Source organism: Gracilinanus agilis, chromosome 2, assembly GCF_016433145.1.
Source record: "Gracilinanus agilis isolate LMUSP501 chromosome 2, AgileGrace, whole genome shotgun sequence".
Lineage (NCBI taxonomy): Eukaryota > Metazoa > Chordata > Mammalia > Didelphimorphia > Didelphidae > Gracilinanus > Gracilinanus agilis.
The window spans coordinates 440,687,981-440,712,477 of record NC_058131.1 but is presented as its reverse complement, the minus strand read 5'-3'; the positions used below and the strand labels follow the sequence as shown (position 1 = coordinate 440,712,477).

General features: G+C 36.5%; 1 protein-coding gene across 1 annotated transcript in view; it reads right to left on the bottom strand.

Annotated features, from left to right (window-relative positions):
- The window catches only part of TRPC7 (transient receptor potential cation channel subfamily C member 7), a 403,356-nt gene that overhangs the window by 24,395 nt on the left and 354,464 nt on the right, over positions 1-24,497 (bottom strand). The window contains exon 8 of the mRNA XM_044659937.1: positions 8,541-8,736. Coding sequence (XP_044515872.1) covers positions 8,541-8,736 — 196 coding nt within the window. The remainder of the gene's footprint in view (positions 1-8,540; positions 8,737-24,497) is intronic.

The following is a 24,497-nucleotide window of genomic DNA, read 5'->3' as shown; positions in this document are numbered from 1 at the left end:
TTCTTTCCTTCCTTCCTTCCTTCCTTCCTTCCTTCCTTCCTTCCTTCCTTCCTTCCTTCCTTCCTTCCTTCCTTCCTTCCTTCCTTCCTTCTTTCCTTCCTTCTTTCCTTCCTTCCTTCCTTCCTTCCTTCTTTCCTCCCTTCCTTCCCCTTTAATTGGAGGAATATTTGGTTTTTTTTTTCAGTCCTTATATACTGACTCAATTTATCATGATTTTTCAGGTGTTCTGATCACAGCAATTGTATCTTGTAGGATTTTTTTGTAACTAAGGTTGTCACTCATATAGGCCAAGTGACCGAAACTTATTAAGAGCAGCTAGTTTCTCTCTTACTATTATTGTCTTGCTTATCTTGGGTAAAGAGGCCCTATTAACCATTTTTTGATTTGTCATTTCCAGACCAAGGGTTATTTTTCTTGGTAGAGAAGATGGAAGTGAAATAAGAATTGAGCAGCTCAGCTTTCAGTGTCCCATCTGTTCTAAGGAGTTTGTACTACTCCTTCTTAATCCTCTTCTCTTAACCATTATTGCTGAAGCCAAACAAAAAATACTGCCTAATTGTTATCCTTAGCTATTCCTTTCAGCCTTAACTCATTCTGAACCTATAAAAGAGTCATACATTGCTTTTGTATTCAGCCTTTGTTATCTGCCCTTACTTTTATGTCCAATGTGTGTCTTTTGAAAGTGGGGTTGGTTGATGCTTTTTTCAGGCAACTTCCTCTTTTTTTTCTTTATCAGAATTGTTCTTTTTTGTGTCTTTAGAATTTTATTCTTTAGATCCTCCTAGGATGACTTCTCATAAAGGAAATTTAGAACTAGTGAGGGCAAATAAATTGCTCAAGTTCAGATAGTAAATTAGTGGCAGAGCTGATTCTAGATAGAAAGAATTGCCTAGACCACCCCACAAGATGGGGAGGCAATTCTCAGATCTAAAATGATCAGGGTAATAATATGGAATCAGAATTTGGGGCTTTGCTGAATTTTGAATACTTTAATAGATGTCCTTCCTAAATCCCCTGTGAGAGATATACCCAATGTGGACTTTATTGGATGCTTCCACCTCTTTGTTGGATCCTGATTGGGGTGGAGGAATGGGGAGGGAGAATGAAAGGAGAACAAGAACTCAACCCTAAGCCCTCCTTTGAGATTTAATTGAATAATGAATATTACAGAATTGTATTGGTAGAGGGCCCTTAGATGCTATCTAGACTACTTCCTATTTTTAGAGAGAAGGAAATGGGTTCATAGAGAAGTAGTGACTTGCACAAAAACATAGTAGTATGCTCCACAGGCAGGATTTTAATTTAGGTCTCCTGATTCCTAGCACAGGATTCTGCCCACTCATGCTATCCTGGATATAACTTTTACTGGAGCCAAGTGGCACAGTGAATAGAGAGCCTTGCCTGAAGTCAGGAAAATTTGAGTTTAAATCCAACCTCAGACACTTACTATCTGTGACCTTAGGCAAGTCACTTAATCTCTTTGCCTCAGTTCCTCAAAAATAAAATGGGAATAATTAGCACCTATGTCCCAGGATTGTTATAAGGACAACATCGGATAATTATAAAGTACTTACCATAGTACCTGGCACAGAGCAAGTGTTATATAAATGCTAGCTATAATAATAATCATTATTATTATTTCTGAAGCAGATTCCTGTTTCATAATCTGTAGTTTTTTTTCTTACACTTTTAGATATTTGAGTACAAAAAAGAAAAAGGAGTGTAAAGCCTTAGGGTATGACAGAAGGCAGCTACTGAGATTTTGTTCTTATTGGACCATGGTGGATTTTTATTTTATTTTAATTTAATTCAATTTTTGAAACTGAGGCTTCCTATTTTTCCTAGGCTAGAAGTACAGAGGCTACTATGGACCTGATATCTGTACTGATTAACTTGGGAACTTAGACCTGTTCCATTTCTAGCCTGGTCTGATTTGTCACTCCCTAAGTGACCTAGTGGTCCCAACTCCTAGAGCTCATCATATCGGTGCCAGATAGAGCATACACCTGATTAACTTAGTTCTTTTCATTCAGAATCCCTGAGCTCAAGTCCTTAGTCTTAGTAGAGGAGATCACAGACATGAGCTTCCATGCTGGGCCGTGTTGGGACTTTGTAAAGAGCCAGGCATAATTTTGGGGGGCTCTGTCTGTTTATCTGTCTGTCCCTTTGTTTCTATCTCTGTCTATTGAAGTATTCAAAATTCAGCAAAGCCCCAAATTCTGATTCCATATTATTACCCTGATCATTTTAGATCTGAGAATTGCCTCCCCATCTAGTGGGGTGGTCTAGGCAATTCTTTCTATCTAGAATCAGCTCTGCCACTAATTTACTATCTGAACTAGACTCTCACCTTCACTCCCTTCTTTATCTTAAGTTTCTGTTGCCTATCTGCTGAGTAAGAGACAAAAAAGAGATTGCCTGGCAGGTGCCTCAGGCAGAGATAGAACAGGGTGAAGTTTCTTCAAGGAAATCTGAAATACTAAATAAATCTTTGCCAGATTTGCTGAGCATATAGCCAGGGGTTGTTACAGATGATAACCAATGGCAGTACAAGATGGCTAGTAGCTTTCTGATGACAGATGAGATTTCTATCCTCTGACTTTTGAGATGGATGATGCTTAGTAAATAAATATGAGAACAAAGCGAGTAGACTATAGAAAATAGGGTGAGAGGAATTAGAAATTTAGATCTTACCAAATCTTAACATTTAGCCACTCTGGTTCTTAATGTTGTTGGATTTTAATTTAATTTCTCTTTGGTAAATGCATTTATTTTACAAGCTGATAGCAATTTCTTGTCAAGAAAGAAAGACCAGAGATCCCACGTTGTTGAGTACCAGATAAATCAAAGAGTTATTATTTTTTCCCTAGAAATTAATCCATACTGCCAGATATAGATTAATAGGCCTTGAAGCCCTAGCAGATTTATAGAGGTTGGGAGATTCTGTGAAGTATTGCAGAATGTTTTCTATGAGTTGTTGTAGTTCAAGCTTTAAGTGCCACCTGGTGGTTTGCACAATATAGCGTCTTGCACTAACTCCTCAAAGTCATGTCCTTAATAAATGAGTGGATAAATTTACAAAATTTACTTTGTGCAAAGAATTGATGATACAAGTAGAAAAAAAAAGTAAGACAGTCACTGTTCTCAAAGAGTTCACATTCTTCAGAGCCACCTCCTATGAAACTTTTTAGCTTTAAGTCAGAAAGATCCTATAGTTCTTAGGGTAGGCTGATAAAACAGATGAAAATGCCTCTTCCTTAATGCAAAGTTAAAATATCAGTTTCTGATGTTGATCCAAGGAAAGTTTCCTTTTTATGTCTATAATACCTATAGAAGCAGTAGCCAGGCTGCATCTCTGTGAGGGTTGCTTCTCAGGATGATGGCTATGGACATTGGGCTGGAAGCATTCATATTCCAAAGGCTGTGGGTTCAGGGTGTCTGGCTGTCTCCACTGTGGTCTGGGTGATGGTGGCCACTGGTGATGGTTAAGGTAGTGGGGATGGTTTAATCCGTTGGACACCTGCTGTTTCCTCTCTCTCCCTCAGGTTATGTTACTGCTTCAGCTAGGCTGGTTTGTCTGCACTGTGAATAGCAGTTGTTTGGCGGTTGGTGGAAATGTCTGGCTCCTTTTCCTTAAGAGTGAGTTGATTCCTCAAATAATGATTGTGAAAGCTGGTCTGGAAACAGGATAAATCAGGGGAGATGGTGCTGTCACTCTCAGGGCTCTTGTGCCCGTTTGCTTCTTGGAAGTTGGTCAGCAGTTACTGCTGATGGTTATGAGGAAAGTGTTCTCCATAATGATTTCTCTCCTTAATGATGACTGTTGGGGGCTGGACTTTGGAAGCAGGTTGGGTGGTTTGGGGGATGCTGCTATTTTTCTTAGTGGGAAAAACAGTATAGATGCTCATAACATTATAGATGTCCCCAGTGTGGCTCATGAGGAAAGTATTTCACGTATTTTCTCACTTCACCTTTTAAACCTTAGTTTTTTCATCTGTAAAATGAGTATAAAGGTATTTGTACTACCTATCCTAAAAGGTTATTGTGAAGAATGTACTTTATAAACTTTAATGTCCTGGAGAAACATGTTATTATTAGGGAATTATCTTTTATGTATATAAGGAAATTGAAGTCCAGAAGTGGTTAAGTTTTTTTCAGTTAATATTTATTAAGCATCTATTATGTGCCAGATACTGGAGATATAAAAAATACCAAAAAAAAAATAATCCTTGCCTACCAGGAACTTGAAGTTTAATGGATTAAGTAAGTACCAAGGCCACAGAATAATCAAGTGACTGAAATGAGGCTATAACTTAAATCTCTTAATTTTTTTTAAACCCTTACCTTTTGTTTTGGAAGCAGTACTGTGTATTATTGGTTCCAAGGCAGAAGAGTGGTAAGGGTTAGGCAAGGGGGGTTAAATGACTTGTCCAGGGTCACACAGCTAGGAACTGTCTGAGGCCAGATTTGAACCTAGGACCTCCTCTCTCTAGGCCTGAATCTCAATCCACTGAGGCACCTAGCTTCCCCCTAAATCTCTTAATTTTTAACCTGTCTCTTTCTGATTAACACCTATTTTTGGTAAAATTTTTTTTTTGCTTATTGCTGAATTTTGCAGATAATGATTTGTGCTCATTCATGCTCATATGGACACATCTTGTACACAACACAATTTGCTGTTCAGCAAATTATCATAATTAATTCTGGCAGAGATAGTGATCCAAGAAAAGTGACACTTAAGAGGAAGTGAACAGCTGAGATCTTAATAGTCTGTGGGAATTAGATAGCCTTGGTTTGCTTTGGAGTTTGCTACAGATGATCTCATTAACTATATGTGTGACAATATGATACTGGGGAAAGAATATTGACTCTAGCCAGAGGTTTCAGTTCTTACCTGTGTGACCTTCAGATTGATCATCTGTAAATTGAAGCAGTGGTTCTAGCTAGCCTATGGGTTTCTTTCAGCTCCAGATCTATAATCTTATGATTTATGTGCAAGGAAGACTTAGTAACTAAGGTAAAGTGTGACTGTGGAAAGAGAATTGGACTTTGAGTCTGGGCTCAGGTTCCTTGCTACCTCATGCTATAGGTCTCTTCCTTTCTCTGTTTCCTCATTGGTATGTTAGAAATAATACTTGTGCTATCTACCTTATTATGAAGACAGTACTCTAAAAGTTCTAAAGCCCTTTTAGAAATGTGAATTGTTGAAGTGAGCAGAACAAGAAGAACATGGTAACAACAATATTGTATGATGAACGACTGTGAATGACCAGCTATGCAATACAGTGATCCAAGAAAATAACAAGGACTCATGATGAAGAATAACATCTGCCTCTGGAGAAAGAATTGATGGAATCTGAATGTAGACCAAAACATACTATATTTTACTTTCTTTCTCCTTTTTTTTTGTTTGAGATCTCTTCTACAAAATGACTAATATGGAAAATATTTTACATGATTGCATATTGTAAAATCTATATCAGATTACTTACCATCTCAGGAAGGGAGGAGGAGAATGTGGAACTCAAATTTAAAAAAAATTAAAAATTGTTTTATGTGTAATTGGGAGAAAACAAAAATTATTTTAAAAAGAAATATGAATTATTACTGTTTATAGATATTATATAACTACTATATGATACTAATTAATATGATAATTTAAAGAGAAGATATTAAAGATATAGAGAAAATTTGCATTTCTGGGTAACTCATATCAGTGAAGTCACAGATACAGTCTTCACCCCTATTTTTATTAGAGGGGTAGCATGGTGTAATGGTTAGGATACTGCACTTAGAGTCAGGAAGATCTGAGTTTGAATCTCCCCGCAGCTGTGTAATAATCCTGGACAAATAATTTTTTCTCTCTGTGTCTTAATTTCTCATTTGTAATGTGAGGGGGATGGATTTGATGGCTTCTAAGAGTCTTTCCAGTTCTAAATCTTGATGTAGGATGGTCAGGCTTGACACTTCTCTCAGAGGGAGGGAAGAGGACTCAGGCAGACATAGCCAGAGTGAATTGTAAATCCATACGTGTAATTGGTAAGCACTAAAGAAATTATACCATCCCAGATTTCCTGGTACATTCTTAAATATATGTGATTTTCTTTCTCACAGTTTATGCAAAGGGCATCCAGAACAGTGTGACTGGGATGGAAAAGACTCTGGAGATGTTTAGTCTAGAAAAGAAGCGACTTGGAGGAGTGGGACATGGCAACTATCTTCAGGTATTGGGAGGGATGTCGCATGAAAGAAGGATTAGAACTCTTCTGGATGATCCCAGAATGCAGAGCTAGGTTAAATGAGTTAAGGAGTTCTTTTTAGGATCAATGGAAAGATAAACTTTCTAACTACTAGAGATGATTAAAAATAGAATTGGGTGCTTTGGGGAGGAAGTAGTTTCTCCCAGAAGCTTTCAAACAAGTATATGAGTTATGTTTCTTCTCTTTTAGGAATAAATTAAACTAAGAGGCCTCTGAAGTCCCTTATAACTTTAATATTATGTGACTTGTAAAATGTTCCCAAGTGGTTTATTTAACCTTTGCATAAAGAAATGTATTAACAATGGGAAAGGGTCCTCTTGTGGTCAGTTTGCAGTTCTACAGAGTTGGGAAGCTCCTGGTTGAACTTACTATGTTCTATAACATGTAGAGTATTATTTATTAATTAAGAATTCATTAGGAAATAGAATTAAGTAGCATAAGTTATTGATGGGTACATAAGAGAGTTATGTTAGGTTTCTTTAAAAAAAATCTGAATGGAGTCTCAGATGGATTAATGAGTAAGAGAGAATTTTCCCACAGTGCTTTGAGAGACAGTTACCCAACTGACTTTCATTCTTTGAGCTGACCCTATTCTGAAAGGAAGTCCTAAGAGCTGCTTGGTGAGATTGGGAAAATCTCAGTGTTTTTCACAAAGATTCATCTAAAAGACCTGAGAAATGAAGGAGATTATTGGGTGAAACATCAATACAAACCCAGCAGGTTTGATGTGTGAGTAGAAATTCAAAGCTGTTTATTCATTTATACAGCAAGGAAGAAAGAAAGACCTAGTATTTCTCTTGTGTATAATTTAGATTAGGGTTGATAGATTAAGGTTTTTGTGGATTTAGATAAAATAGGAAGAGAGTAGCCTCAACTGTTTTGGGAAGATCTTTGCAGATCAGATTTTGGGTGGTTAAAGTAAGAATATAATTCTTAGCTTAGGGACTTATATATTATAAGATTTTGTTTTCCACTTGTTTCCTTTTACTATCCCCTTTATTAGTTTTTTTTTACCTATAATAAAAATATATTTTATACAACTGGCTGAGCTGGAATTCTTAAGTTGCTCTGAGAAATCATTTTTCTCAGTCACACCAACAGCCTGTCCACACAGAACAAATTTATTGGTATTACCATACTATACCAATAATCAATAAGTGTTAGAAAACCTTATAACAAACATCATCTGGAATAATGGCAAATATGGGCCAGTTACTATGTCATTGGCTGGCAGATATCTTTTGCTTTTACATCAAGATTAGGTAATTAGGTTGGTATCCATAAGAGTGACTTTCTCCCTAAAATCCAGAGATGAATTAATAGTCATGTTCATAGTCCTACTATATAACAACTCACCGTTCATAAAGAGCTTCCTTAAAGAGATCTTTGCAAGCCTGGGTAACAGTGCACAAGTTTTTTCTTGGTTTTATTTTTATAGCTAAGTAAACCAAGTTTCATAAATATAAAATGACTGGTCTCTGATTATTAAGTGGAGAGAACACCTATTTCCACATTGTTGTATATGTGCTTTATCTTTGATGTTTGAGAACATAATTTGCTCGTCTTTTTTGTTTCTGGAACTTTTGGATGGGCCCACGATAGAATCAGATAGTTTATCATGCTGTTTTGACACATTTGATGCACATATTTATGTTCAAACAGAACTAATCATAATTAAAAAAATTGAATTAAAAGACTTTCATTATTTCAACAGACCTATGATTGAGTGTTAACTCTCTCCAACCTATCCATACTTCTTGTATCCTCGTAACTCTTGTTTATGTCTTAGATAATCCTTCATAGGGATTCCATCTAATGTCTTCCTCTATTTCTTTTGACATTGCGTGGCTAGCCAAAGACAGTAGAGAAATCATCAGTTTATCTAGAAACATCATTCCTCCCTGAATGCATATGTGAATAACTTTCAGAAGGCATGGTAATTGCTTTTAACACCGACTGCATTTTATTTATTATCAGAGACGGTATTTTTTTTTTTATTTAGAAGTACATGGGCATGAAGTTCACAACTTCATATCTTAAAATGCAAGAAAAAATTGGGTTGATCAAGGGGATCCATCAAGGGAAAAAATTCAATATAAGTAATTCACTTAAGAGTACAAGAACCAGGAATAACAAATCTCTCTATTTTTTATTTTCTTTTTTTCTCTACTTAGACCAAAGGAGAAGGAAATGTTCTAATATCAATTTTATTTCCTGATAGCCACATAAATTAAATTAAGGGAGTGAGGAAGGAAAGGAAATTCAATTAACTAGGCTTACCTCAATTTCCTGATAGGAGTTGTTGATCATGGCTATTAACATATTGAGAAGCACAACCACCATGGTAACATTATAGACACCGTAGAGCACATAGCCAATGTTCTCAATGAACTTGTGATTATACTTCAGCACCACCGAGATCACTTCAGATAAGCCAAATATTGACCAGAAGAGTGTTTTAAAACTTTCTTCTACCCTATAAGCAAAATAAACCACCCTTTCACAAGGTGCTCACTGATAGTGTATAATTAAAAAAAAAAAGAATGTTGCTAGCATAAATAGAATGTTTAATATTCTTAGAATTTAGATTAACCACGTCTCCTTTCAACAGTCTTCAGTGGTTTTTTCTTTTTTCTGTGATGAAATATAGCCTTCAACTTAAACACTTCCTAGTTTGGTTCCTATCTAATAACTTTTTAGTGACTTTTAGTGACTTTTTAGTCATTTCATATTACTTCCAGTCAAATTGTCCTAAAAGCTCTTTGACATATAGGACATTCCATCTCCCCTCTGTATCTGCACATATCGTCCCTATTCAGTCCTTGCCTTTTAGAATTCCTAGTTTCTTTCAAAGCACAGCTCCCATGCCACCCATGAGCTTTTCCTGATGAGCCCTGGCCTCTATCCTTGCCAGATGTTTCTATTATCTCTCCCTTCAAATAACCGAGTTTATTTTGTATATATTTATCTCTACATGTTGCAGCTCCCGGTAGAATGTAAGCTTCTTGAGGGCAAGGACTGCCTTGTTTTTGTCTTTGTATACATGCCTTGTACATAGTAGGTACTCAACAAATGTTTGTTGAAGTGAGTTAAGTTGAAAATATACCTCAGACTAGTCACATAGGCTATTGGTAATTAGTCTGACACCTTAAAATGTATACAGCCACCTAAAAACTCTATAAAAGAACAAAACATTTAGAAAGCTACATCTAATTTACTCTATGTGTCTCAATTTCTGATGCGTATGTACTTTTATCATAGTTTAATTCATGTACCTTTTAAAAATAAATTCCTAGATATAAAAATTATTTTATGAGGGCAGCTACAGCTTGAGAAAAAGTGCCTCATTAGTACACAGACAAGCATATGAAAACTGCAAGAAAAATTCAGTCAGCCATCCTTTTGTTTTCAAATAATCCAAAAAGGGAATCATCTGGTCAAGCATGTGTCCGGGTGACAAATGGAATGTCTAATTTCTTCAGGATGTTAGGGGTCTTGTCTCTCTGTCTGTCTCTGTCTGTCTGTCTGTCTGTCTATCTGTCTCTCTCTGTCTCTCTCTCTCTCTCCCTCTCTCTCATACACACACAAACACATACACACAGTGTGAATGTGGGTGTATTTCAGTGGTGTACTGGTAAATACTAACAACCAGCTTTCTAAAAAGGAAGACACAATTTTTTACATTAAATCTTATTAACATTTTCTTCCACCACTTTCTTAAGTTTAGACAATCAATAAAAATAACAAAATTAATCCCTGATTTGTATAGTTTGTCAATTTTAGAAGTGAAAATACTCATAGTGGAAATTTGTCGCATTTGAGATGACTATTATTGTTATATTATACATTTAAATATATATTTATCTCTATATATATATCCACAATATACACATAATACATACATATATGTATGTACTAGTAACTGGGAACAGTGTCATATTTGAAAGGATCTATCTCTGATTCTGTCATTGAGGAAAAAAGACATCAGAGATGTGGCATGTATCTGGACCACCAGTGTTGAAATAATAATATTTCACATTTCTATTCTGCCTTATAGCTTAGCTTATAAAATATATTTATTTGCTAAGAGCCAATGATGTAAGCAGAATAAATATTATCATCCTCAATTTTCAAATGAGAAAATTGTGTCTTGGAGGAAATATTATTTGCCCAAGATCACACAGTTATTCAGTGGTGGAACAGGGACTCAAAAGCCAAGCACCTCTATAGCAATTGGCCTAAGAAATTAATGCCCTATCCAATACATAGATCATTTTCACCAGTGGCATAAAGCTAAAATAGAAATGAGAGTCACTAAACAATATATAAGGATTCCTGTTGGGCCATATATTTACTTAGTTTTAAAATTTTTATATTTTCTGTTTCATTGTAGTTTTATTTTTTGTTAAATACTTCCCAATTACATTTAATTTGGTTCTGGGCCTATAAGAGTGTTGTGGGGGTTGTGAGGAAGATTAGTTAGTAATAGAGGCAGCCGAGATGTATTTACATATGAACATATTGGAAGATACCACCATGGACCATGTAAAAAGAACTTTTGTTAGGAATTCGGTTCCCCAGGTAAAGAAGTTCTTCACAGATAATTATCCTGATTGGGAACTTTTGAGCCTGGATGAGTTTAAACAAAAAGCCACATATGTGTTTGCACGGGAGAAAGATAGGGGAAATGATGAAAAGGATACCATTATTGAAAACCTTAGGAAGCAGTTAAGGGAGGCAAATTCTAGAGCCAATGAGAAGGAGATAAATGAAATTAAGGCAGTGGCAGCATTAAGGGCAGCAGAAAAGAGGAATAATAACAGTACTTATATATACCAGTGGCAATGCAAGCACGAGGAATCAGAGGCAACAATCTTGTTATGTTTGTGGACGTATTGGACACTTTTCGAGGGATTGTAGATACAGAAAGAGATCATATGGGCAGAGATACAACAATAATAACAATGGATTTAATTGGTTTAATAATAATTATGGATACAGGGGAAATAACTGGAATAATGGTTTTAATCATGGAAATGGCCAGCAAAAGGTGTTCCAATGCCAGAATGCCTGTTGTCAAGGTGCTCAAGCTCCTAATTTGGCAACGATGCAGGATTTTATTCGAACAGGAGTCAGGCCAAAGTTTAGCCATGTTGTACAGGGGAATGTTAATAATGGAAACATGAATGGAGGGACAGCTTCATTATGAAGCTGTGCCCGAAGTTCAGAAGTGGTTGATCAAGGTAATGGGACTAAGGTGAATGTTGATGAAATTGTATGCGTTAAAGATGATGATGTAATTGTGAATAATGGAAATGGTGCACTTGGTGTTAATATTGATTTGGTTGGTGATAATAAGAATTTGATTAATAATGGTGATGAGTTGATCAGTGTTCATTTAAATGGAATCAATGATAGTTTAATCAAAGTGAATGATAATTTGATGAGGATTAATGATAATTTGAATGGTGTAAATGTTAAATTATCTGAAGTAACTACTAGTAATGGTGTAAATAGTACTTTAACCAATGTTAATGGTAATTTACCCACTAGTAGTAGTAATTTAACTAGTGTTGGTAATAATTTGATTAAGATTGATGATGATTTATATGGTGTTGATAATAATTTGATTATTGTTGTAAATAATTGTGAGGAAAAGAGAAATAGTGTTGTAAATAGTGTTAGAAGTTCAGTTAAGTGTGTAATTAAGAATATAAGATTATATAAGAATATAAGAATAATAGAAATTGTGATTTCATTAAGGATAATTTGATTGTAAATAAGAACAATGATACCAGAATAGAGGTGAAAAGGACCAATGGTTTAAAATCCTGGGAAAATTCTGTAATTCGAGATGATGTTAACTTGGATGGACAGAAAATAGCTGAGCTTTGTTCTGATGTTACTGTTTTAGCTCCTGTGTTGGAAACTTTCTAACCTCTCAATAATACTGAACCATATGTGTCTGTAACTATTGGAGATCAGATGTTACGACCTTCTTGTTGACAGGGGGGCCAGTAAATCCATTTTGCAAAGCTTTCCTGAGAATTATAGAGGTGTTGGAACAATGGATGTCATTGGTGCTACAGGTGTGACTCAGAAAGTAGCTAAATTGCAACCAAAAATGCTAACCCTAGGACCCCTTTTGGTGGAACATGCATTTTTGTGTGTTCCAGAATGTCCAATGAATCTTTTGGGAAGAGATTTGTTGTGTAAATTAAGGGCTACTATCCAATGTACTGAATCTGGTGATATTTCTTTGCATTCCCCAGAGGAATCTTTGAAGGCCTTTCCATTGCTTTTCCTTAGATTCCAGTAGTACAGAGGATGATACCGGATGAAATACCAAAGGATTTGTGGTCAAAATCATCTACAGATGTTGGGTTGCTAAAATCAGCTATTCCAGTCAGGGTGAGGACAAAGGAAGGACCAGTTCCTTGTGTGCCTCAATATCCCTTGACTAAGGAGGCAATAGATGGTATTTGTCTGATTATTGAGTCCCTAATCCACAAGGGATAATAATACCATGCTTTTATGAGTACAATACACCAATTTTGCCTATAAAGAAGCCAAAGCCAGATGAAAATGGCCGACCTGTTTACCGATTTATTCAAGATCTAAGATCGGTAAATGATTATGTCATCAAGACACATCCAATTGTATCAAGTCCAGCTGCTATAATTTCTTCCATTCCAAGTCAGGCTAGATATTTCACCGTGGTAGATTTATGCCCTGCGTTTTTCTCAATACCAATTCACGAGGATTCTCAAAAGATCTTTGCTTTTACTTGGGAAAAAAACTCAGTGGACTTGGACTTGTCTCCCACAAGGGTATACCGACTCATCTTCTCAGTTCTCTCAGATTCTAAATCGAGATCTAAAAACTATTAAATTTAAAGAGAGTAAATTGGTGCATTTTGTGGATGATATTCTTTTGGCATACCCAAATGCAAAGGTGTGTCTTAGGGATAGCAAGATTCTTTTGATTGAATTGTATAAACGAGGACATAAAATCTCCAAAGCAAAATTACAATTCGTTTTGCCCAGGGTGCAATATCTCAGATTCATGTTATCAGAGGGTTCCAGAAGTATTACACAAAAGAGAATAGCTGACATACAGAAATTGAATGCACCTAAAACTAAAAAACAACTTAGAGCTATTCTTAGAACTATTGGTTGCTGTAGACAATGGATTCATGAATATAGTGGGATCACTAAATATTTAACAGATCTGACCAGGAATACAGAACCAGAACCTCTGAAACTAAAGCCTGAACATTGATTAGCTTTGGATAAGCTGAAAGAAGCCATTCTATCTGCACCTTCGTTGGGAATCCCAAACTATGAGAAACCTTTTCAGCTGTTTGTCAGTGAAACAAAAGGTATAGCTTCTGGTGTGTTGACACAGACTCTTGGACAAAGTTATCGTCCAATTGGGTATTACAGCTGACAATTAGATTCAATAGCTGTGGGGACAGTACCCTGTCTAAGGGGGGTAGTAGCAGCAGCTGTGTTAGTCCAGAAGTCAGCTGATCTCGTTTTGGGATATCCTTTAACTGTCTATTGTTCATATCAGATAGAAGCACTAATGAGGAAGTTTTGTACTCAAGCATATTCAGACCAACGAAGAGCTAAGTATGAGATTATTCTCGTAGGTAGTGAGAACATCCAGTTGAAGAAATGTAGCATACTTAATCCAGCTACTCTTCTTCCTGATATACCAAAGAATGGTGAGCCATTGCATGAATGTGTTGCGGTAGTAGATCTTGTGGATATGCCTAAGATGGATTTAAAAGACACTCCACTTAAAAATCCAGACTGGGTGTTATTTACAGATGGATCATCATATTTATGTAATGGAATCAGATATACTGATGCTACAGTTGTCACAGAATTTGAGACATTGTGGTATGGCTCATTACCTAGTAATCTTAGTGCTCAGGATGCAGAATTGGTGGCATTGAAGCAAGCATGTCTTCTAGCTGAAGGTAAAAATGTGAATATTTACAAGGACTCTCGATATGCATTTTCTTTATGCCATGCAACAGGGATGATCTGGAAACAATGAGGTTTTGTTACTGCATTGGGAAAACCAACAGCTCATGCAGGAATAATACTGAGTTGTTGGAAGCAATCCGAAAGCCAAAACAGCTGGCAGTAATTCATTTTTGGAGTCATACTCGTGGTAGAGATTCAGTCTCTAAAGGAAATCACAGAGCTGATATCACTGCGAAGTATGCAGCCCAGAATGCTCCAATTTATGTAATGAATTTAACATCTATTGATTCTGATGATCTAGAGAAAGCTTATGTAGACTCAGATATCCAGAAATGGAAGGATAAATTTGGAGCTAGGAAAGAACATGGGATATGGATTAGTGATACAGGAAGACCATTGTTACCAAAAGATTTGTATACCTATTTGTGTCAAGCCATCCACACAAAAGGTCATTTTGGTACACAAGCTGTTGTGGATTCCACCAGGAGACAATGAGTTGCTCCTGGAATAAGTACTGTTGCAAATAAGATCTGTAAAGCTGTCCAGTCTGCCAAAAGTTCAATCAAAGTGCATTCAGAAAGAAAGGTTTGGGTGGTAGGCCTTTAGCATATTGTCCATTTGAGAGTTTGCAGATTGATTATATCTGTATGCCTAAAGCTGGAAGATACAAGTATTGTCTTGTGATAGCAAATAGACTAAATGGCCTGAAGCTTTTCCATCAAATACCAATACAGCTAATTTTGTAGTGAAAGTGTTACTTAAGGAAATTGTTCCTAGATTTGGTGTACCTTTAACCATAGATTCGGATAAGGGATCTCATTTCACTCAGGATATCCTTAGAAAAGTCTATGAGAATCTAGGAATAACACCTAAATATCATGTTCCTTATCACCCGCAAAGTTCAGGTCAGGTGGAGTGTATGAATAGGGAACTCAAGACTATGGTTGGGAAACTCTGTGCTGAAACTCATCTTAAATGGCCAGTGATTCTTCCCATAGCTTTGTTTTATCTACGTACGAGGCCAAGATCAGATCTACATATATTGTCATATGAGATGCTCTTTGGACATGCTCCACTACAAGCAAAAACTTGTAAGGCTGTTTATGCATCACTCTTAGGAGGTGATTGCCAAATTGCTTCATGTTTAAGTGCTTTACAGCAGAGGCTAAGAGAATTACAAGATATGGGAGTATTAATTCAATCTGGTCCATTGGATTATTCTCTTCATAATTTTCAACCAGGTGATATGGTCTATGTGAAAAATTTTGCCAAAACATCGGCAACAGAACAAAATTGGGTAGGTCCTTAAAAAATTGTATTGGCTTCACCATCTTCTGTGAAAGTTTTAGGTAAAGATTAGTGGTATCATTGTTCTCACATTAAATCAGCACATGAAATAGATAATGAAACTGTAGAGATTGTTAATAGAAGAAGAAGAAGAAAAGAAAGAAGAAAGAAGAAGAAGAGATTGTGTAATTTGAGATCTTCAGTCAATTAGAGTCTGCAGTCAGAAAGTTCAGTAAGGAAAGGACCATTCCAGTGGAAGAGGACGTTCAGATGGAAGAGGACATGGATCAAGAGGATTCAGGATTCAGGATTTATGAACTTTGTATTAAGACTGATGAACTTATGAATAGAACTGATAAAAACTTCATTTTCAAGGATTTTCTTAAAGAAGAGGATTAATCATGGACAATTTGGATGAATGGTTTGGAAGTATTTTGGGTAATATAAATAGTATCACTACATACTCATATACATCCAACATTGCACACAAAACTATCAAGAGCTTTGATGGAGAAGAGGAGAAGAAGAGGAAAACCGGAGAGAAGAGAAGATTTCCTAGAGGAATGGAACATCATAAGGAGAAAGGAGATCTGCAGGAGATCTGGAGTTTTGGTAGGTATCATGCATCCATCAGAAACAACATAACAAATCAGATATAGATGACACAAACATGTTAGGATCATTGTGTTCCTTATGTGGAACAATGTATAAATACTAACAAAATTAGAATTAGCTATAGGATAAGTAAGTACTAAGAAGAGATAGTTACTAACAAAGATTAGCTAGTTATTTAGGTAGATGTAGCTAGACTAATAAACTAATACCATAGGGATATTTTAGAATAGTTTGGCAAAATAGATGTAGTATTAGATTAGGTTAGAGGATAAGATAAGGTACTAATGTACAGTGCAGATACAACAAACATGACAGAATTGCATTACAGGAAGAACATATAACATATTACAGATCACATGTCACAAATGATGTAAATAGTTGTGTAAATAGTATGTGTATATTGTAAATTGTATTATAGTGTAAGTATTGTATATATGTAAAGGGTGTACATATGTATATTTGATGTGTATATATTATGTGTACATACACGTATATGTGTATATCATACATGTATATATTGCATGCATGTATCATATGTATGTATGTGTATAAATGTAAATTATGTGAATACTTTGATATAATTGAGTTGCAAACATTCAAATGTAATTTGCATAAGGGAGTTTGAAGTTTTGTTTTAATTTTGATGTAAAGACTTATGCAATGTTGTGTTAAAATGTATTTTCCAAAATGGTTTGTACTTATTAGTTGGTAGGATATTTCTGTATTAGGAGTTATGTTTGATGTTTGTTTTGACTTTTGTGTTGATATTTCATATTTGCTGTTGATTTTGTTGGAAATTTTGCGTTGTTATGCTTTGAACTATGTAACTGTTCAATGTATTTATCCTTTTACCTTTCCTTGTTGAAATCCCTAGTGTAGGGTAGAGTAGGAGAGTGTTAGATAGAATAGAGTTAGTGTAGGTTGTTTGTTATTTTAGGTTAGAATTTTAGTTTAGTTTGTAGTGCACAAATACCAAAATTTTGTTAATTTTGGCTTTGTGCAAAGGGGGGAACTGTTGTGAGGAAGATGAGTTAGTAATTAATTTATTAAGGTGGGACCTAGCAGGAAGGGCTGGAACTGGAGAATTACAAGATGGAATGAAGGAGTAAGAAGGGGCTTGTGCTCTGAGGGAGACTCCATTAGTGGTTGGAACAAACTCTTGTTAGCCCTGGGAGATCTCAGAGTTAAGGACACCCTGCATCCTGATTTCCCTGGGATCCTGAGTGGTGGTGGCATCTAGCAAGGGACAAGACATACAGAGCAGCACCAAGGGGAGGAGGAGTTTGGGATCTGGTGGACAGCATCTCAAGCACACTCTCTCTACTTGGGTACCTTGGACCACCTTGACTTTTGGCATCCTGTGATCATCTGTGGATTACCATGAGAAACTCTCAAAGCCACCCCCAGGCCCTTTAGCTGTGCTGGTCAAAACTGGCTGGAACCAGGTTAGAAGCAGCCCCCCAGAGACTCCGGAACAGCTCCTTTTTGCCCAGCCTGGCCTAGGTCAATTAGTATTAGAGAAGTTAAGTCCTTCCCCTTGCCCAGTGGTTTTGCCATTTAGGTTTTAGTGTAGAATCCCCTATCCCACCTTTATTTAGTTGAACATAATTAAACTTGTTAAGACCTCTTACCTTGCCTGCTGGTTTCAAAGACTCTGGCTTAGTGGTGATAGTTGGCCAACAGCCATTCTTGTCAGTTAGAAGCAGCTCAGCTGTGTACTCTGGTCTCCCTAACCTGGTCCTGTCTCTCCTTCAACCCAGTGTGTGTACCCAAAACCATTTAGATTATATTTTAACATCCCTGCCTCTATCTTTTTTAACATGAGCCACATGGGGGTGTATTTAATATCTCTGAGTCACATTATATTTTTTTCTGAATTTATTGACTTAGAGCTGAAAAATGGAGGTCACCTTCTGGAATCTTGTATTATAAAAATGAAGAAAATGAAACTGAGGGTGGTGAAGAAGTAATTCTAGGGCACAGGGATAATGAATAGAAGAATCAGAATTCCAAACCAGATCTTTTGTCTCCAGATCTAGTCCTCTTTCCATTCCACTGTATCCAGTTTTCTGACTGTCCCTGAGAATGAGTAATTATAGATGAGCGCACAGATAATCCAGGGTCTCTATATAATTTTTTAAAAACTTTATATTTGGAATGCATAATATCTTTTTCTTTTTTTTACAAAAACATTTTCTTTCTTAAATATATACATATGCTCAAAGATGATATGGACATGAGTTTACATTCTCTGAGGAAATTTGATTAAGGATATGAGGAGGTTCTCCATTTCAGACATTGCTCTAGGTAGATGTGTATGTAGAGGAACATTTGTCTCAAATAGAGTCATGCTAGGAGAAGAGAACTCTGGAACAGTGATGGTGAACCTATGGCATAGGTGAACTTATGCCAAAGATGGCATGTAGAGCTCTCTCTGTGGGTACCCGTGCTGCTTTCTCCCCACTCAAGTTCGTTACTAGAAAAGCAGAGCTTTTTCCCTCCCCCTCTTCACTGTGCCTGATGACATTTTTTTCACATCCCCCTCCCCTCTGCCCAGCAACCCAATGGGAGTGCACAGAGGGTAAGGTGGGCAGCTCACAGGGAGCAGAGCTGGAGGGGAGCAGAGTGGTTGGGCTACTCCCCTTCCCCTCTCTACACTCACTGAGGACATTCCTTACTTCACCTGCCCCTCCACCCAGCAGCCCAATGAGAGTGCTTTCTTCCTCTCCTATGTGGAGTAAATGAGGGGCAGGGCACACCCTGCACTCAGTGGGAGGGGAAGGGCATGGCACTCGGTCTATAAAATGTTCACTATCACTGTTTTAGGATCTTAACTTGGTGTTTACAGGCCTTTTAGGTAGATAGATTTCAAAGGGCTATGAATCTGGATGAGTAGAAAAAAATCTTTATTTTTTCTAACCTCTATTTGAAATTTAACATTTCTTTCAATATTTTAAAACATTGTTCTGAGAAGAGATCCATAGACTTCACCAGACTCCAAACATGGTGCAAGATACAAAAGGCAAGCAAGTTCTGGTCCTTAAGTTCTAGAGAAGGAGAATCTAGGGAAGGAGAATCTGAAGAATGGAAGAGGGCACTTGGAAATGAGAAAAGTAAAACCTAGGTAAAATATACCACAAAAAATTGACTCTAGGAAGGGAAGTACTAGGCTTGGGTGAATGAAAGGGTCATGTGGTATGCTATATATAGGACAGTGGTTTAGAGGACCATTCTGGGAGGAAGCACCTTTTCTAACTTTGGTCCCCTGGGGCAAAACCCTAGTTACAGCTATGGGTACATGTAGCAGGAGAAAGTAGACCAAGTTATATTTATCAGATAATCATCCAAGTTGGGTAAGTATGTGGCACAGTTGATAGTGATCAGCTTGTAGTAAGGAAGACTCATCTTCCTGAGTTTGAATCCAGCCTCAGACACTTAACAACTGTGTGACCCTGGGGTAAAACACAACACTATTTGCCTCACTATCCTTATCTATAAAGTGAACTGGAGAAGGAAATGGCAAAACACTTCAATGTATTTGCCAGAAAATCCCAGATCAAATGTGGTCACAAAGAGTCAGACATGCCTGAAAAACATAAATTCTCTGAGTAAATATTCCACACATGGATATTAAAGAGTTGACAAGTGTGTTGTCTCATTTCTTAAGAAAAAAATCTGTAATTTTTAAAAAGTGCTATAATTGATAGAGAAATTAAGTAGCATACTTTCTGAATTTTGATTAGAGTAAATGAATTCATATGTGACACCTTCCCCACCCCCATTTGGTTCACGTTATAAATTTTGTCACCCTTATGTGTATTTACCATCAGTTTTCAGTAGACAATCTACTTCAAAAATCTAAATTAGGCCAAAGTTTATGCCATTAAATATGTTTCTTGGTGAGAGGACATTGAAGTTCTCATTTCTCACTTCAGTTACTTATTCAGTCTAGGTGATAACCTTGTTAAATTCACCTTTCATTTTTTCAATGTTTCTTTCTATTTACATTCACTGATTATTTTTATAGGAGAACATCAAAGTCTGGGGTGGATTATCTTAATAACTAATTTGTTTTAGATATTTTATTTTTAAAAATTGACATTTTATTGATGCCTTTTGTTTTCATAGTTCAGAACATATCACCCTACCCACCCACCAAAACCAGTTAAGCCAAGCCAATCCACATAACTTGTTCTACATGCATAGTCTTCTACCTCTCCAAGGAAATAAGGTAGCACTTAGATTTCTACATGATTGGTTGTCTGTTATTTGATGAATCTCAGTAATTATCATGTTAAAAAAACAGCTTATTAGGATTAGAGCTGGAAAGGGATGATCTAATCCAAACTCATTATTTTATTATATGAAATCTGAAACCCACAGAGGGGAAATGACTTGTTCACGGACGTGTATTCAGTTAAGTGGCAGGGCAAGGATACAAAGGGAACAGCAAGGTGGGGCAGTGGACAGAGTGCTGGATCTCAAATCAGGAAAACTTGAGTTCATATCCATCCTTAGGAAGTTATTAGCTTTGTCACTCTGGGCAAATCACATGACCATGTTTGCTTTAGTTTCCCAATCTGTAAAATGAGCTAAAGAAGGAAAAGGCTAATCACTCCGTTATCTTTGCCAAGAAAATCCCAAATGGGAATTGTGCTATATATTATGATGGAATACTATTGTACTGAAAGAAGAAAATCTTGGGATGATTTACATGAACTGAAGCAAAGTGAAGTGAGCAGAACCTTCTGGTACCTGTATACTGTACACAGTATGATGATCAACTATGAAAGAATTAACTATTGTCATCAATATAATGATCCTGGATCATTCCAAAGGATTCATAATGAAGAATGCTATTCACCTCCAGAGAAAGAACCTCCAAAGAAAGAGTGTTAATGGAGATTGAAGCTTACTTTTTGTTTGTATGTGTTTTCTTTCACAGCATGAGTAAAGTAGAAATGTTTTTCATGACTACATATGTATAGCCTATATCAAATTTCTTGTCTCCTCAGGGTTGGGGAGGAAAGGAAGAGAGAATTTAGAGCTTAAAAATCTTTAAAAAATAATATTAAATATTGTTTTTACATGTAACTGGGAAAAAATAAAATATTAAAAAAAGGAAAAAGAAAATTCCTCAAAAGGGATCGTAAAGATATGGGAATGTCTGTACCACAACCAAAAGGATATAGATGAATCATTAACTCTATTTATACCACCAAGCTTGTAGTGCAGTACCTGGCTTATAGTAAATACTTGGTAAATGTGAGTTAATCGATTGATTTTAGCCTGATATTCTATACAGAACATGTCTACAGCATATGACTTGTATAGTTAGAAATTCTTGAACCCTTGGACTCCATCTCCCAGAATTATTTCCTCATCCCCAAATTACTTTTCCCATTTTATTTACATTTGTCTTTATGTTATTGTTTATATAGTTCTGTAACCCCTTCCCTCTCTCCCCCGTGGCTGGGAAAGGTGGCTTTGAGTAAAAACAGCTTTTTTATGTTAGTGATTATTATTAATAAATCTTATTAAGTATAATAGAATAATGGGTATTAATTTTACTTCTCACATTATGTTACCATGAAGGGATAGAATTCTAAAAAAAATTTTTAAGTCTTTGAGAAAAGATTAAAGAGTAGATAAATTTTGCAAAGCCACATTCTCTCAGCTGCCTGCTTCTGCGGATCACTGTTTCTGCTCCTGCTCCCACTGCTGCTCTGCTCATTGCTGTTGCTACTGATTCAGCCTGAGAGGTGTCTGCCCAGCCTGCAGCCTCCCCTTGCCTCGACCAGAGCTGCTGCTGAGAGCCTGCCATTCTGAGCCACCTTTTTCCACAGAGGATGAAGGTATAAAAATCCTTCCACACCCCCTTCTACCCCATCTGGTTTTTCCAGCCTGTTCTAGCCATATTTTTCAGCATGCAAAAAACCCCCAAACAAACAAAAACATGCTATTCAGCTCCAACCCCTTTCTAATTTCTAAGCCAAATTCTTAAGCTAGCCCAAGGCTCCTGGCTGAGAGAGTTGTAACTCATTGTTTTTTTGACAGGAAGGGGACACCTCTGCCTTTTTTTTTTTTTTTTGAGGGCATATAGCTCAAATCAGTGGATTTGAAGTCAGAGTTTTGGGAAATAAGCCTGATTTCCCCCACTTTTTTTCCTCTCCTGACCCCAAACATCAGTATTTCATATTCATATGTATTTTATATTCAAATACCCTATTGTTCTCCCTCACAATTTTGCCCTTAGGGAAAAGGGCACAGGAGAATAGCTCTTAAAAGCCCTTTAGCAAAAACTTGAAAAAGGTCTTTTCACCTTCTAGTTAGGGTCTTTTGTTTACCTTGTAAATAAAATCCATTCAGCTTTTATTTAAGGAGTAAACATGTTACAAAGCATGGCTCAATTTCCTGCCCATCTTAAACACAGCTTCCACTTCCAGAGAGCTTTACTGAGTTCAGGTAGCATACAGCTTTAGGATGTCTTTTCTTACTTCTGACTCTGGGGGATTTTGTGCTGATTGGAAACCTTGCAGTTGAGAGCTTGACTAATCTTGAGATTCAGATTGGAGGTTCATCTTACATCCCCCTTGCTATTTTGGTCTGCCCAACCTCTGCAATGCACCCATTATGAGCTTTTCCCACACTATGTCCAGTACTGTGATAAAAGAAATGCAAATGGATGATAAATATGGGGGAGGAGAAGGAACCTCACTGAGATCTGGAGGTGAATTTTAAACCTTTTCAGACTCCCTTGTTTTATTGCTTGCTAACCATTTTCAGTTTGCTCCCCTCCATGACAGTGAACAAGGTTTTAATGGAATTGGAAAGAAGGACTTTTGAATTCAGCACCTGTATCATGCCATGCTTATTGTATTTTGCTGATTGTTTTAAGATTTAATTTTTAAGTTCATATATTAATCTAATCAATATCTTTCTGTTACACTGAATCATTTTAAGCTACTTTGTTTTTGCCTATTAGATATATTCTGCTATATTGTCTTTCTTTTGTACCTTTCCCCTATAACTGTACTAAACAAAATATCATTGTACAAGCCCATGAATGCCTTGCATAAACCCTTTTTAAGTGACAAAACCATAGCTCCTTATGTATGCAGGGTTTGTCACCAGATCCATTGAGGTCACATATTGCTTCTACAGCTTTTTCTTTCATTTTGCCTTTGTTAATTGTCACATAGATGATGATGGTTGGACTCCATCAAAACTGGTTGCAATCATATACAACCTTTGAAGAATTTAATGAGTGAAAAATCTCAATTGATCTTAAGGATCTTCAGAAATGATTTTTTTAGATATTTAGTAGCTTCTGGAATGATTATTGTTTATACAAAACATAGTGATATATTGTTTAAAATATATAATGATATATTGTTTAATATATTATTTATTATATATTAATTTATTATTATATTATATATTAACATATATATAATATTATATATATTATAAAGAATGTTGAATTAAGGTAGAGGTACAAAGGTAGAGAATAAAATAAAGTTTCTGCTGGAAAAGTTTTATACAAAGCATGAAGCCAGAAGTAGCTACAGCTTAACTTTTTAACTCTTCAGTTTAATCTACTTCCACCAGAACAATTTAGAATCTTGGTGACATTTTAGACCCCAAAAGGTTTTCATCAGCAATACAGACATTTGTGTGGCTCTTCTGCCAAATTTTGCTAGACTTGTAAAACTTGTGACAAGTATCCATTAGCTTCTATGGTTTAAAAAAAGAAGAAAAAAATATATAATGTCACACAGCAATTCATGTGAATCCTACATAATAGTGGGTTTGTTTGCTATTGTGATTAACTGGGCTATTTGGAATTTTGGTACTTTCTTTGAATGTGTATTACTGTTTTATAAAGTTGCTACTTTGTGAAAATCATTTACATTTACACTGTGGATCATGGCCAAGTTTAAAAGGAAATGGAGGTTCCGGGTTAAGATGGCGGCAGAGTATAAAAAGCAGCTCTTAACCTCTCCTGACCAAAACACACAAAACACACAAAACTCCTCAAGGGGACATAAAAACAAGTCCAGACGAACAGAGGAACCCCACAACAGGGTGCAGCGTGGAAGGTATGTGGAATCGAGGCATTTCCATGCTATAAAGGGGTGGAACAGCTCTCACTAAATCGCGGGCTGAGCAACCACACCACCCCCAAACCCTCCACACACAACACCTATAGCGCCGAAGCCAGCTAAAAAGAAATAGAGCAAGTTTGGGGCACCCATCGAGTCATTGGCAGCTACAGGGCCTGTTCCTGAGAGCAGCAAGATTTGGGACCCCAAAAAGCCAAAGAACGCACACGAAC